A 16,823-nucleotide genomic window follows, 5' to 3' on the forward strand; every position below is an offset into this window, starting at 1 on the left:
ATAATTTTAAAATAAATAAATAAAACGAGTCGCACAGCTGAATCCACTAAATAGTGCGCAAACTGCCTTCCTTCTTAAAAAAAAAAGTCATAGCAAGACGAGTATGTTTGCTTTGGTCACAGGAAATTTTCTACTCAAAGCTCATCTATTTGATAAATTTTAAAATAGATCTTAGAATTTTCAGACTTTATTTACATACAGATATATCCATTTCCTTCTAATGCATAACAATTGAGAAATATTGCACGTTTCAAAAAAGAAAAAAAAAAAGAGTTTGGTACGGTTTTAAACAAAAGCAAGAGCAGTAGCACTGACGGAACTATAATTATGGACGTCTAAAGCTTCAGTATCATAATGTTAAAATTTTAAAGTTACCAAGTAAGAAAACAAGGTAAGAAATGCATAATTATATATTATATAATAAAAAGTCACCAAATGTAGACAACAATTCCTAAGGTAAGACATAGATACAGGTATATTATATACCTGAAGTCCAGCAATATTACATGAAATATAGAACATTTGAAACAATTAATGTACAACTGAATAAAATACACCACGCATATTTATACCCCCGCTTGAAAAGTGGGAGGGTATATAGTGATCGGGATGTCCGTCCGTCCGTCCAGCTGTACGTCCGTCCGTCCGTCTGTTACGCTTTGGGGTACCCATCTCTTATCCGCAACTCCTCTTATACCACTGAATGAAATTTTATGAACCTTTCACAGAATCTTTCTTACATAGTGCCATTGTGCACCTCCTATTTTACTTTTTGATCGGACACATATTTCGGGTTTCCCATAGCAAAAGATGGACACTGCCATTCTTTCTATAATATTGAAGGGTACCCATCTCTTATCCGCAACTCCTCCTATACCACTGTATAAAATTTAATGATACTTTCACAGATTCTTTATTACATAATGCCATTGTGCACCTCCTATTTTACTTTTTGATCTGACAATTATTTCGGGTTTCCGAGAGCAAAACATGGACTTTGTCATTATAATCATATGGGAGGCATGGGGTATCATTTAGTGAGCTCAGTGCTCACATTACCTCTAGTTTATCATAGTTTGATGAGTGAGGTAGTTGATTTTAAAAAACTTAGCCATCGTTAAAGAAAATATATTCTTGTTTGAATGTTTTTATACCCAGAGCAGAATGCCATGCAGTTAGTTGGAGACAACGTTTGAAGAAGTTATCGTTCATGACGTTGTCGTAAAATACAGTGTTATTCAGAAGTAGAATAAAGTGTGTTAAGGTCTGACGAGACGAATTCGACTATTATTTTAGAATGTGCTTTTTTCAAAAGAGAACGAAAAAATTTGTTTTAAATTTTTTTTTATGCTAACCCTAATGTTATCAAATGTTAAATTGTAAGGACGCTGAAGTTATTTTTGGACTTGCCTTTTGCAAAGTGTCAGTAATAAATTAATTATGACAAAACTGCTGTGTAAAATATGTTGTTATACATATAGATTTATTTAATACTAGCAGAGGCCTCTATACTTTTTTGATGTTTTGAACTATACATGTATATAGTAATTAACATTAGTGCCACGCATTTCATGCTTGTATGTTATTTTGTTGTATCATTTGTATTCATATACCCCAGTTGGGGTCTTTGTCTTAGATAAAAACTTGACGACATGTTCATTGAAAATCCTTTTAATATATATCTTTGAACCTAAAAATATTCAGTATTATTTATTTTCTGCGATTTCTAAACTCGTTTAAAAATTCATCATGTATGTGATATTAATGTATGGATATATCCATATTATTAATATTGTATGTGATACTAATGAACGAATATATTTGTTGTGTTAATATTGTATGTGATATTAATGAATGAATATATTCGAATTATTTATATTGTATGTGATGTCATTTTTTGTCATACTGATGAATAAATAAAAACAAAGGAAATTTAAAAAGCGTAAGCCATACATTGAATGAAAGGACAAGATGGGCTAAGACCCCTTTTTGGCCCCTGGTTTGAGGTGTCTTTTAGAATGATGCAACAGTTTATCAATAAAAACCTGTTGACACCCCTGCCACAAAATGAGTATTGGTTCTAAGTTATGGGATACACAGAGGTCACTGGAAGGTCAGAAAATATGTCAATTTCCGAATTTTCTAATTTTTATGCAAATTTTCATCGATTTTATAGCACATTTTGTTTCAGAAAACATAGAGCACAAGCTTGCCTATTTACCAAATTTATATCTCCTACTTCTGGACCCTCTTGTGGCCTCCGTGTAAGCTCTGAATCAAAATTAGTGCTGGTTTTAAAACAAGCATCATTTTAAGATTTTTACATCAAATCAGGAGCCAGATTCGACCGTTACTATACCTTGTCCTTTGCTGTGAGAGACTCTATAATGCATAACAAATGCTTGATTAATCAATTCATAATAATAATATCAAATCAAGAAGAAAAAGCAATATTTCTTCTGCCCGAAATTGCACTGATTTTGTTCGAACATGTGAATTAAGAAAAACACCAGTGCAGCACTATAAGTATTAATTAGTCGACAATGTCCGATACATATCAACGAAAGAAGCATAACTCTTTATCAACACATGAATAGAAACATGGTTGCTGATAGAGTTATCATTCTTGTAAAGATTATGTACGCCTTTGGTTTGTTTATTTGTTGTTTTAACGTCCCTCTCGAGAATTTTTCACTCATATGAGATGCTAGTCCGAAATATCTGACGTTTTCCTTGCCTTTTTTACGATTTCGATATTTTACGTGCCAGGAAACGTAAAATATAAAAATAGTAAAAAAGTCAGGAAAACGTCAGATATTTCGGACTAATGAGACGCCACCACTTGCCGTGGAGAGCTGCACATTTTGACCTATACTCGGCACTCAGGGCCATTGAGCAGTGAGGGATCTTTTTCGTTCCAGCACCTACTGCGACACGGGACCTCGGTTTATAGGTCTCATCCGAAGGACCGGTCTCCACATCCCACTGGGGGACCGGTCTCCACATCCCACTGGGATTCGAACCCGCGACGTAAGGATCAAGCCCTTACTCCGCGACTCTTGAGCAAACGCTCTAACCACTGCGCCACGCGGGCGACCCAACCAAATTAGTATTGTTGTCAGAGCGTACTCTTATGAACAGTTAAACGACCCAATAAGGCTGCGACTTCCAGATGTACAGCACAACGACATGTAACTAGGCACATGAATATTATACCACAACGTCTAAAAGACTCCCAGATGTACAGCACAACTAACAAGGCACATGAATATTACTACACAACGTCTAAAAGACTCCCAGATGTACAGCACAACTAAGAAGGCACATGAATACTGCAGTATTAAACCACAACGTCTAAAAGACTCCCAGATGTACAACACAACTAACTAGGTACATGAATATTACACCACAACGTCTAAAACGACTCCCAGTTTTCGTGATGTATATATTTTTATATGTGAAAGTCCTTTATCTAAGTATTGATCCAGGTTCCTGATTGACTATGATGACCGACATGAGGCTTTCTTGTTACAAGGGCGTCTCTTTCCGTAGGAAATTCCTGTCAACTCCAATCGCGGAAAATTTGTTCGCGTTAGAGATGCATTAAAAGATTTCCAAAATTTAAATTACATTTTCCGAAAAAAACATTCTCCATAAAAGTAGTGCAACGTACCATATTTTATAAATTTTCACTAGAACCTGCAACTTCTTGCAACTTTGCCGACTCCTACAAGGAAGATCCTCTGTTGACGTCCCTACGTTCTTATATACCTCAGAGCCAAATAAAAAGTGTCTCGACGTAAACGTCTAGCATGAGTTCAACTTTGCCGAGACTGAGTGAAAACCAGAGGGTTTAAGTCACTGTGTTGGTGATTCCATATCTACACCTTTTACAATACCAAAATTAGATGCAAAATTTAGACTGCAATACATTGTACTATCATTTTGTCACCATTGAAGAGACTCACTTTTCATTGATTTTTTTCAAGTTGTAAACTGTTACTAGATCCTGAAGCTACTCTGGGTTGTTTACTTTTTATAATTTTTTCTTCATCGGAATTATGCTTACTTTTAGAAAGCTATACCTGTACTTTATCACGAGGAAAAAGAAACTTCTCATTTGTCTAACCATTCCCTATTCTCTAATGATAATAACGGTTATTGCAAATCTAGTATCACTAAATGTCGATTATATCTTGAAAAGTCTTTCACTGTTTTTCCTTTTTTTTTTAATTTATGTTCCAAAGTAAATTCAGCGCTCTATTCAGTTATATTTTTCTCTCCTCAGTTTTTAGGGACTGGGCTATTTTCTACTCATCTTCAGTTCTCTACTTTCCTTTTTTTCCAAATTGTAAATATTTTGTATTGGAAAGAGATCGACATGGTTACCAGTACGATGCTGATGGTGACAAAGATGAAACAATGTTGACAAAACGACAAATGCCAAACCAACGATCGACTTCAATCTGTAAACCAACCGTTATATTCATGTTAGATATTAATCCGCGACGATTAATTTTCGCGATTGAGGAATACAAAGCAAAATAAATGGTTCGAGGCAATTAAAAATTCGCAAGTTAAAGTAGGTCGCGAAACTCATGAGTATTTCTCGCACGCGAATAAAAGTTGGTCCAGTAATCAATGACTAACTACAAGAAATACAAAAGAAAAACATTGCAAAAGGGTAAAGGTCCGTGCGGGAAAATGCAATGAGGACCTTCAGATAATGGAATGACCTAATGATCCTTGTAGATGGAACAGATGTGTAGGGTTTATACAAGGAAGACTTAAGAAGATGAGGGAATAAGAGTCGACAAAAGATAAGTTTCTTCAATTCTCTTTTTCATCTCTTATTCGTAAGAACTTTATTTTAGCATTTTTCACAGGACCAACTGCTCGCAAACATTTCAATCTCACGTATAATAATACTATGAAAGATTATATATAACAATATCGAATTTTATTAATTTTGGTTTGCCTAAAGCTTATAAATACCAAATACTGATCTCGCGATAATTAGGTGTCGCATAAATTATAGAATTGATCTGCTGTAGAAAGAATTAAACAGATTTAGGGTAAGAGTGGAATAAAGTTTATTTGTTAGCAAAGTGGCAGGTTATCACAGGAAAATCATGTCAAATGCTTGGTGTTGTTAACCTGGAGAAGATTAAGAAACCCAACTCTTCTCTATCAAGTGATCCTAGGCAGGAAACATGGTATTAAAGGTCTTCTACCCACACCTCATTTTGAGAAAATTATTACTGTACTATAAATGATCCCTCAAAAAGGGCATTTATATAATAGCTGTTCTTATAAGAAAGGTGGAGATAAACAACAGTGACCGACCTCATTGGTCCTGTAAGTAAAACAGATAGTGAACAGGGCAAAAACAGAGACCCCTGAAAACCCCAGAGGCGGAATCAGGTGCCCAGGAGGAGTAAGTATAATAACCCTAAAAAATAACCCAGGAGGAGTAAGGGGAAGTCACATATACTCCTTAAATATTCCTTACAATCCGTTCATACACGTTGCAATTGTGAATGTTCAGTTAATTAAAATCAAAAATGATAACACATCCTAGCAATTTAATCATATTAATTTAAACAAGAGACCAAAGGGCCTTTACGGTCACCTGAGTATAATATAACATTGTGATGGATCCACAGAAGTATAAAATAAAACATAAATAAACTGATCGATGATCGAAGCTGTTACCCAAAATCAAGAGAAATCAGATGATCAGGAATCAACAAAATAATTAGTCTGCTACTCGGTAATAAATGTTATAGAAAATTTATTTACTTGTCTGTACCTGCCCCCATTTGTCACTATCACCATTCTAACGAAACAAAACAAAAGTGCTTCAGCTTTATTAAAATACCAATACACTCCCTCTCACATTGGTCTCTCTTAGTTTCTCTATATTTTAGAAGAGGCGCATTTGATAATCATAACTATATGTACTTTGTTTGATTGTTTGCTAAATACCCAGGAGCAGAAAAGTATATTTTCAAAGAGTTTAAAAAGTTTCACTATATGATCATTAAAGTCTGACCCTAACTCCAGAACCCCTTATCCTGCATGGGGCCACAAATTTCACAATTTAGGAAGAGGCACCCTTGCTCATCATAATCAGACACCTAGTTTATCTGCTAAATATAGATGTGGCGGAAAGAAAATTATAAAAGAATTTATGCATTTTCACTATATGATTATTAGAGTCCCGCCCTAACACATGAACCCCTAACCATCGGGCCACAAATTTCACAAATTTGGAAGATGCACATTTACTCATCATAACCAGGCATCTGATTTATCTGCTTAATGTATAGGGGAAGAGAAGAATATTTTTAACGAATTTTTGCATTTTCACTATATGATCATTAGAACCCCACCCTTACTCCAGAACCCCTGACCCTGGGGTCACAAATTTCACAATTTTGAAATACTCACCCTTGCTCATCATAACCATGCAATTAGTTTATCTGCTAAATATATAGGAAGAGAGAAAATGATTTTTCAAGTATTTATGCATTGTTGTTCTATGAACATTACAGCCCCACTCTAAATACGAAACTCCTGACACAAATTTCACAATTTTTGAAAAAGGCACTTTTGCTCATCAAAACCATGAATCTAATTTATCTGCTGACAGGATGACAGAAGATTTTTTAAAGAATTTATGCATGTTCACTATATGAAAATAAGGGGCCCGACCTAACTCCAGAAACCCTGACCCAAGGGCAACCAATTTTATAAATTTGAAAGAGACACGCTTTCTCATCATAACCATGCACCTATAGTTTATCTGCTGAATTTACAGGGGGAGAGAAGATTTTTGAAAAAGTTTTGCATTTTCACTATATGAACATTAGAGCCCCACCCTAACTCCAGAACACCTGACCCTGGGGCCATGAATTTCACAATTTTGGTAGAGGGCTTAATGCTTACTACAATACGTTTTATTTCCATTAGTGAACTCTTCAAAATTAGAGGCGCGTTTGGTCGTCTGACTGGGACAGCATGGCATTTCGGATAATACAAAACATGCCAATCTCAATCCAATTTTAAATGTTAAATGTATTTGTGATTCCAATTAAAGAATAGAAGAACTAAAAGACATATGTAAGAGAGCGAGAACCTTAAATTTATCATCCATTAATAAAAAATACGACATTTCTGAGGCAAGTTTATTGTATTTCGATAAATAGATACATACGATCAACAATAGATATAAATTGATATAGTTGTCATTCCTACTCTTGATGTATATAAAGTCCACAACAATAAAATATTTCATTTGCATTTTCTTAGGATTTGTTCATCGACATTCAACATATTGTTTACATGTTTACGTTACGTTTGTCCCTGAAATCCCGCGAGATTTGTACATTTTCCGACTTTTTCACAAAAGAGCGCACTAAGAAGTATAACTCTTCCATAGTGGAAATAGAACGTAAATTTTTAAAAATAGCACTGAGTGACTCAGGTGACCTAATAAATCTTCATAAACTAGAAAATATAACAAGAGAATTCATTAAGATTTTCCTTTTGACTGCTATATTGATAAATAATATGTTGAAGGTGCGACCGTTGGGGCGAGCGCAGTGTTCACTTCATTATTATGATCCGCCTCTTCAAACCGCACGAGACATTTGGAACGATTAGACTGTGACGTCACATGACGTAGTATGTTAGCTGCATTTCCATAAACAAAGTTTAAAAATGCAAATATTTTAACAAAGAACGTTTAATCTACTATCTGCATGCAATATCCATTAAATTAAGGTGAGTTTATTTTGTGTGAATTTTTAGTTGTTGTCACCGCGTGAACGAAGTTAGCAGCGAGAACAAGAAGCGATGCATTGTGGGTCAGAATTACTGCGGAAAAAAATTCTATTGAATGAATGTGCAGTAGTCCGAATTTTCTCTTCGCCCAGGCGTTGTCGTTAGAGCTCGCAGTGACGAGCGGCGCTTCGCGCCGCTCGCTGCGCTCGCTATTATTATATACCTACGAGCTTAGCTCTAGATCAACATAAAAATCTAATGAAAGCATGGTGTAAATGGAGTTATCTCCTTTAAGGAGGCTGGGGGGTCAACAAATTAACCACAAATTAACCACCAGATTTAACTTAATTTTTTAGCTATGATATCTTAAGCTGTCAACTATTATTTGGCAAAGAAAAATTTCAAAAATTTTAGTTTTAAAATTTGATCATTTTCTATATCTTCATATGGAGCTCTTCATCTAAAGGAGATCAATATAGTCTAAAAATGGCCACAACCCCCCAGCCTCTTTAAAATACCTATCTTTTTTATCTTTATCCTTTTATGGCTTTATCCTTCCATTATAAAACATATTTAATTCAAATATTTAATCTTTGAGTACATAAAATTAAATATGCAAAATTATTATACTATAAATTCCTCTGATGAAAAATAATTTTAATTAATGATAATATACAATAATTTACGATCGCTAATTTAGGCAAATACAGATTTCTTGTAAGATTAATAATGAACTTGTTTGTTGTTGTTTTTTTTATTTTACTGGAGGAAACCAAGTCAAGAATTTGCGTTTAGTCTAGGTGTGGGATGAAGTCAATAAAAGCGCAGTTTACATAAATCACTATCATAATCTTAAGAGTTGTACAAAACAATTAAGTAAACGGAGCTTTGTAGGGTGCATTCTAAATTTTAAAGGTTTTTAAATTAAAATTGATTAATTATTTAACATTATTATAAAAAAAAAAAACTATCAACTTTATGAAGATACTATTTCATTTTCACAGTTTTCTGTTTAATTTAATTTAAATTTCTTTTCATGTTAGGATACTTGGGGGGGGGGGGGGCTTATCATTGAACCTCACATGAAATTCAGATTTTGAACGTGTAATCCCACCCCCATCCCCCTAAAAAGTAACAAAACATGAAAAAGGTCAATCCAGAAAACTTAAAGTAATGAGATTGTGTTCAGATAAAGTATATAATTATAGATTCTGGTTATTTATCTAATTCTAAGCGCCTTTTAAGGACATACGCAACATAGTTTGAACTTTATTGTCTTTTTCCTTGGAGTTGAAGAGTTCCAATACTTAAAGGAACTGTGTGCTAAATTTTAATGTCTATATATGCTATTGTACACTTCTTCTAAAACAAGTTTGGATAAACAAAACATCTAGAATATATGTTTAGTAATTTTTGTATATTTTTCTTTGAATTATAGAAGAATTTTCATCAATTGATATCTTTTCAAAACCCCTGGTAATGCATGCTGATTTTTTGTCTACGAACATCTGATAGCACTATAATCTTAAATTAAGAATATCTCGAAAAAGTATCAGTAGGTAAGGTACGTTGCGTATGTCCTTAAATATAGCCCCAAAGTCATACTTGAGTGAACATGAAATATTTCGTACTAAAATAAAACACAGGTAAAGTCTGGCGGACATTCTGAAAGTAGATAAGCTTTCAAACTTCACTTTCTGTAGTTATGAACACGTATTGATTTTCATGGAGAACAAATTATTGAGATAGACGGTATACAAATCATGGCGGATAGTTTGTTGCAAACCTGTGAAAACGGAACAGATGAAAATTGTGAAGAGAATTTATTTGAGATTGAGGAAGACTCCGATGAGGAGGAAGATTTCTTTCAATACATTCTTGATGACAATATAGAGGGTGTCAAACTGAAACTGGAAGATGGGTACAATGCTTTGTCAGTGAGTAAACATGGAGATATGGCTCTTCATTTTGCAACTTTGAACAGCAAAGTGGACGTGTTACGTGTTTTTGAAAGTCAACTGCGGAACAATGCAGCAATAAACACGGTACATTTGAAAAATACTGACGAATGTGGCACTGCTCTTCATACTGCTATGGATGGTCAAGTGTCTGTGGAAACTGTGTTATTTCTCTCAGAATGGGGGGCTGATGTTAATGCGAAGGATTTCAGGGGAGGAACCGTACTCCATGAACTGATTGACATGGCATGGGTAGACTTCGAGGAAGACTTTGATAGGGAGAAATACTTAACATCAAATCCCAAAGACGGACAAAGTTATTTGACAAAATTATCCATTCTTCATCACCATGGGGCAGACATGAACGCAATTCATGATTTGACAAGTCTAACACCACTACACAAATGGTGCCAACAATTTTTTTGGTGCACAAAAAAATGTGAAGATAAAGGCTGTATTCCAGACTGGTGTTTTATGTTCTTAAACAAAATGCTTGAATATGGTTGTAACGGGAAATGTGTAAATGACCGAGGGGAGAACCATCTTTATTACTTTGCACAGAGGCGCTACAAAGAGACACACCATCGCTTTATGGTGGGCTATGGCAGAATGTGTGAACTTTTAGTTAGGTGTTCTGATCTTAAGCAAAAAAATATCAACGGTCACACCATTCTTCATGCTGCCGCAGAATTTTCCAATATTGTTATCATAAGAGAACTTCTCAAACATGGCATAGACGTAAATGAGAAGGATAAATTTGGTCTTACGGCAGTTCATCTAATTACACACAATATAACAAATGATGAAAGAGGGTTGGTGATAGGAATTCTTGACTTACTTCTTGAACATAATGGTTACATAAACGCTACCGATAATCATGGATCCACGCCGATTCACCATGCAATAAGCATGCATAACTCTACGGCCGTTTCTTATCTTATTCATCATGGTGCTGACCTGCAGCTAAAAGATAATTCTGGACTTGACGCACTAGAACTAGCGACCATAACGGGGGGAAGTGAAATACAGAAACACTTAGGAATATTATACCAAAGGTCCCAACCGGAAGGTCATTCAGGGGTCACGGACTTTGATACAGGTTATTACTATCCTCGATGCTGTCAATGGACCGGAAGTGAAACTTCATTCAGCGAAGAAGCAGAAATTATCAAAGAATCGCAAATTAAGTCTTTTCTTGAAACCTTTTGTTTTTGTCCACATAACACAAATTTCATCATTCAAAACTGTATGCATTTTTATGACAAAAAACAAAGACACTATTTTTTGAAAGACTGCAACAAACTTCAGGACGAATTGATGTGTGTTATGGAAAAGATTGTTACTGAAGTGAATAATGAAAATAAATTATTCCATTGTGATTTCATTCTCGGGGGCAGTAATGCTGAAGGTACAAAGGTAGGTGCTCCTGATGAATTTGACATTCTGTTCATTTTGAATACCTTGAGCAATATGGTTGTTCCTGAAGAAAATGAAGAATTCAAAGGGTTTGTCAAACTGAAAATAAAAGATGGTGACTCTATTAGGTTAAGCCCATCCATAACTAATGATAATGGATACGTCAAAAGAGAAGCACTGAGTTGCCATTTTCACAAACTGCTGGAAAAGGTGCTTCGTAGAAAGGAAATATTTGAAAACACGTGCTTTGAATCCCACAATGGAACGGTGAACGCAGAAGGAGAATGCTGGGATATAGGGCAACTAAATCTGAAGTGGTACGGTCCATTTCGAAAGCGGCAAATGGTCAAAATTGATATTGTACCGGTATTGCAGATACCCAACTGGAGAACAATGTTCTTAAACAAAAACATAAACATTATAGATTCGAAAACAATGCAGTCTGTCGGTTGTTTTCTTGTAATGAAAGATGCAAGACTGGAAATAGCAAACCTAACGTCGGCAAATATTGAGGACACCGATTTAATTGAAACAGAGAACCAACTATTTCAAATATCATTCTCCCAGTTAGAAAATGCAGTCATCTTTCACTTGCCAGACGAAATCAGAAGTGGCTTGAAGGTCGCAAAGACAATTCTTCTACAGAGTCCAAGAATAGGTTGTAAAAGGGTAGAGCTCAACGAAGACGGGATCTGTGACCAACTTTTACAAACATCAGATGGTCCATTATTTGTGACCAATGTCCATCACTATTTAACTAGTTATAAAATCAAAACAGCTTTACTTCATGTCTTGGATGATTTCAGGCAAAGGACAAATCTCTGTGAAGCTGATCTGAAGCCAGAGTCGTGGAATAAGCTGGTAATGGATGCAAACAAACTTGAACCAAGGGAGAGCAACCTATGTGAGGTTTTAAAGTGGACCAGAAGAATTTACAAAAAACTACTACATCTTGCAAAACTCTGGGGACACATTCCGGATTATTTTTTATCCCGTCAAAAAATGACAGGAAACATTGTTACCACTCAAAACGAAACTAATGTATTGGCGGAGTACTGTGAAATCATGTTAAGACTGACTGAAAACTTTAAAGTACCCGATCATTTCGCCTCATCTACTAATTAAATCTATCAACCCTACTCCGGTTTATCATTTTTACATGCATGCGAGTCCTGTGGATGAGATTTTAAAGAACGCTGTCCGAGCTACAGTAGGCTTCAGCCTGAATTCCTAAATATCTTAAAGATATAAATTTGTTTCACCTCACCTAAAAAACTGAATTGTTATGAGTGAAATTTTCCTGTTTGGACGTACAATGACTTTAAGTTTAATTGAATCTGCCTTTTAATGTTGTATATTTAGTTTTATACTCTAAAATCCGACCTTTCAAAACATGCTTTTATATTAACGTTTTTTCAGCTAAAAATGGAAGCTAATTTTGAATGGTTGACTTCTAATAAAAGTACTACTAAGTGTTTATAAACTGATTCAATTATGATCCAGCCCAATTACAAAGGAATTATGTAATGTTAGAAAAATATACATTTCTCACAAAAAAAATTAAGAAAAAATCATTGTCTAATCAACATCATGATTACCCCTACTTATACATTGTATTATGTTTCTTGTTCTACTGTTATGTATAAATTTAAATATGTGATGTTGTGAATTTACTTATGAGATATGATAAAATCTAAATCCAATTTCTTAATAAAGCATTTGTTTCTTCTAATATCAATAGTACGTGACTGAGTGAGTAAGGTTTTTTTTCTTTGCCAATAATGGTCCCACGGGGGGGGGGGGGGGACATAAATACAACAATAAGCATGATTTTTTAACATACACGAGGACAAAAAAGCCACCGCAAGTTATATAGTATAAATTATTGAAGATATTGAAGTATATTCAGGGGTGACAGGGAAAGGTGGGCCTTTTTGTTGTTCGTTTAATTTTAGTGGCCATGGAAAATCGGCCTGGTTTCGATATATCGGATTGATGAAATACGTGAAAATTGGAGAGCATTTTAACAAATAGCTTGCAATTTCACTCGGTAATATAATGTATATGTTAATGATTTTACATTTTGTCTGACAGTGTTTAGATCTTTTTCAAATCTTGGTACTTTTAAGAGCACTTCAACTAATACCGTCAGAGTCGGTGCCCCAGGGTAAAGTTTTTGGAGCAGTTTTCCTTCTACGTGTTTCTATAACTTTATTGATTCTCGTTGCATTGATGATGCATCTAGTGCGTTTTATTTCACCAGTGAGATTTTAGATGCTGCATTTTCAGCCAGTATTTTCCATAAGAATGACGTCTTAATGTTTTTGGAGAAGGTATGGTTTCTTGGAGCAGTTTAATATATTTGCAGCAGTTTTCATTCCCAAGTAAATAAAAAACCCACATGGATCAAACTTGAATTGCAAGGGTGATGCTCTAGGGATGCACACTACCAGACTTGTTGTGGATGCTGGATCTGACCAACATTTTCCAGATGAGTGAAGGATCCGACCAACATTTTCCAGATGAGTGACTATGTTAAAATTTTTAGATTAGTTCCATTCCCAAGTACCTATAAGCCCTACCTGGACCAAACTAATATGGATGATTCATGTAGGGACTAAAGCTATGACTTGCTTAGATTCTGGATCTGACCTACATTTTCTTTGTGAGTAATGGAATTGGTGAAGATAACGAACAGTGCTCGATCTAAAAAAAAAAAAAAAAAAAAAAAACAAAAAAACAAAAACAAAAAAAAACTACAAACAATATACAAATATGTGAACACGGCATAACACACGGACCCCAGGAAATTCTAGGAGGATTAAGCATCCCCTGTCGACCGATCACACCTGCCGTGATTGTAATGTATTGATCAGGTATACGGAGTTATCCGGAGTCAAAAATAGTATAAAAACAAAGGCCTAATAACAATTGATATGAAATATGGCAGTCCAAATACTACCCAATGATAGATTGTACTTGCTAACAAGAACATCATGGTGACCGTAGAATTTAAGAAATGCTGACTTTAAACGAGGTTGTTGAAATCCCTGTAACTTCAACTTATCTGTCAGTAGTCTGCCTCGGATTAAAAATTGGTCGTATTCGGAGGATGTTCTTGAGTGTCGAATAAGTTAAAAGACATAAACACCATATGCAGATGATAGTGGAATACTACTACATAAATAAGGAAAGTTGACGATGGAAAAGCTGAAGTCATCTCGTTTGCCATACAGTTTAGCCGTTAGTGGGCCTTTATCGTCTATAGTCAGTAAAACATATTGACGACGTATTATCAATTAAAAATAGCTAGTTTCATTCATATGTCGACTCGATATATCCCAGTGAACACCCACATCTGTTTTATATGTGGATGTTTTACTGTTTTATAATTTTTTTTTTACTCCTGATCACTCCGTATACCTGATCAATACATTAGGATCACGGCAGGTGTGATCGGTCGACAGGGGATGCTTAATCCTCCTAGAATTTCCTGGGGTCCGTGTTTTGCCCTGTTCACAGATTTGTATATTTATATGGAAGCATCCTCAGATAGTGTAGATTCAAGTTTGTTCAAATCAAGACCCCTAGGGGTAGGATGGGGCCACAATGGGCGATCACAGTCTTACACAGAAATACGTAAAAAACATTTTTAAAAAATCTTTTTCTCAAGAACAGCAATGTATGATTGTTCATATTTATATGGAAGCATTCTCATGTAGTGTAGATTCAAGTTTCTTCAAATTATGACCCCAAGGGGTAGGATGGGGCCACAATGGGCGATCACAGTCTTACATAGAAATACGTAGGAATCATTTTCAAAAAATCTTTTTCTCAAGAACAGCAAAGCTATGATTGTTCATATTTATATAGAAGCATCCTCGGGTAGTGTAGATTAAAGTTTCTTCAAATCATGAGCCCCAGGGGTAGGGTGGGGCCACAATGGGCGATCAAAGTCTTACATAGGAATACATTGGAAACATTTTTAAAAAACTTCTTCTCAAGAACAGCAAAGCCATGATTGTTCATATTTATATGGAAGCATCCTCAGGTAGTGTAGATTCAAGTTCGTTCAAATCATGACCCCCCAGGGGTAGGGTGACGCCACAATGGGGAATCAAATTTTTACATACGAATACATAAGAAAAATCTTTAAAAATCTTTTAACAGTCCATGATTGTTCATATTTATACGGAAACATCTTCAGGTAGGGTAGATTTAAGTTTCTTCAAATCATGACCCCAAGGGTAGGATATGACCACAATGGGTGATCAAAGTCTTACATAGGAATACATAGGAAATTTTTTTTCAAAAAAAATTCTTCTCAAGAACAGCAATGCCATGATTGTTCATATTTATTTATATGGAAGCATCCTCAGGTAGTGTAGATTCAATTTTGTTCAAATCAAGACCCCCAGGGGTAGGGCGGGGCCATAATGGGTGATGAAAGTTTTACAAAGGAATATATAGGGAAAAAAATTTAAAAAATTCTTCTCAAGACAGCAAAGCCATGATTGTTCATATTTATATGGAAGCATCCTCAGGTAGTGTAGATTCAAGTTTCTTCAAATCATGACCCCCATGGGTTGGGTGGGGCCACATTTATGGGCGATCAAAGTTTTAAATAGGAATAAGTAGGAAAAACCTTTAAAAAAATCTTCTTCTCAAGAACAGCAAAGCCATGAGCATCCTCAGGTAAAATAGATTCATATTTGTTCAAATCATCCCCCCCCTCCCCGGAGAATAGAGGGGCATAAGAGGGGATCATAGTTATACAAAGGAATACTTAAGAAATAAACAACAATGTTAAAAAGTTCTCTGGGAAATGAACTTGGTTGGTCACGTGATCAAATCCTGTGAAGCCCGAAGGGCTTCTCAGAAGATTTGATCACGTACCAACCAAGTTCATTTCCCAGTGAACTTTTTAACATTGTTGTTTATTACTTTTATTTACATTTGAGACGAATATTCTGAATAGAACTGCATTTATTACACGAACGGCCCGCCGTATTGCTATGTTGTGACGCGCAATGACCTAGAAGTTGTTTGGTCTTGAGAGTTCGCCTCGCTCCAACATTTGAATACTTACATTGATGTTTAGCAGTCCAGTTCAGGAAATATCTGTTCATAATGAAAAAACAATGATCGCTACTGGGAATTATCTTACTATTATTGTACGAGTTCTTTATATATAAAGTCAAAAGCGGTGCTATCGTCTTCAGTTTACATACCTTCAAAGGAATTTCGGGTTAAAAAGGTAAGCCTGATTTTAGGCTAATTAGAAACATTCTTCACACCGAAGAAAGATCTAACGATCATTTGTTGAACGAAAAAAAAATATATGCTTCAATAATTTTATCTTTTTCATCGCTTTGACGGTTCAGAAGTTCCGAAACCAGTGTCACTGTGACAGAAATATGTAGACAAGATATCGTCTCGCTGTGTGATTCGGTCACGCCATGACCTCTGACCCCCTAATAAGTTCATACAGAATTGAACATATTTTCTCTTCTATAGGTTCATCTAAGAAAAATATTTGCAAATGTAAATAAAAGGATATATCAATAAAAATTTTCTCCTCAAGAACAGCAAAGCTATTATTTGTCATATTAATTCAAAAACATCCCAATGAAGTATAGATTCAAGTTAGTTCAAATCACC

General features: G+C 35.2%; 1 protein-coding gene across 1 annotated transcript; it reads left to right on the plus strand.

The window, feature by feature from the left end:
* The first annotated feature begins 9,494 nt into the window (after positions 1-9,494).
* LOC133193434 (uncharacterized) lies at positions 9,495-12,535 on the plus strand. The gene has a single exon (XM_061329380.1). The coding sequence runs from the start codon at positions 9,552-9,554 to the stop codon at positions 12,285-12,287; it is 2,736 nt and encodes a 911-aa protein (XP_061185364.1). The 5' UTR covers positions 9,495-9,551; the 3' UTR covers positions 12,288-12,535.
* The last annotated feature ends 4,288 nt before the right edge of the window (positions 12,536-16,823 follow it).

Source organism: Saccostrea echinata, unplaced genomic scaffold, assembly GCF_033153115.1.
Source record: "Saccostrea echinata isolate AGI-Se365-2 ecotype Australia unplaced genomic scaffold, CSIRO_AGI_Sech_v1 ptg000001l, whole genome shotgun sequence".
In the NCBI taxonomy this organism is placed as follows: Eukaryota; Metazoa; Mollusca; class Bivalvia; order Ostreida; family Ostreidae; genus Saccostrea; species Saccostrea echinata.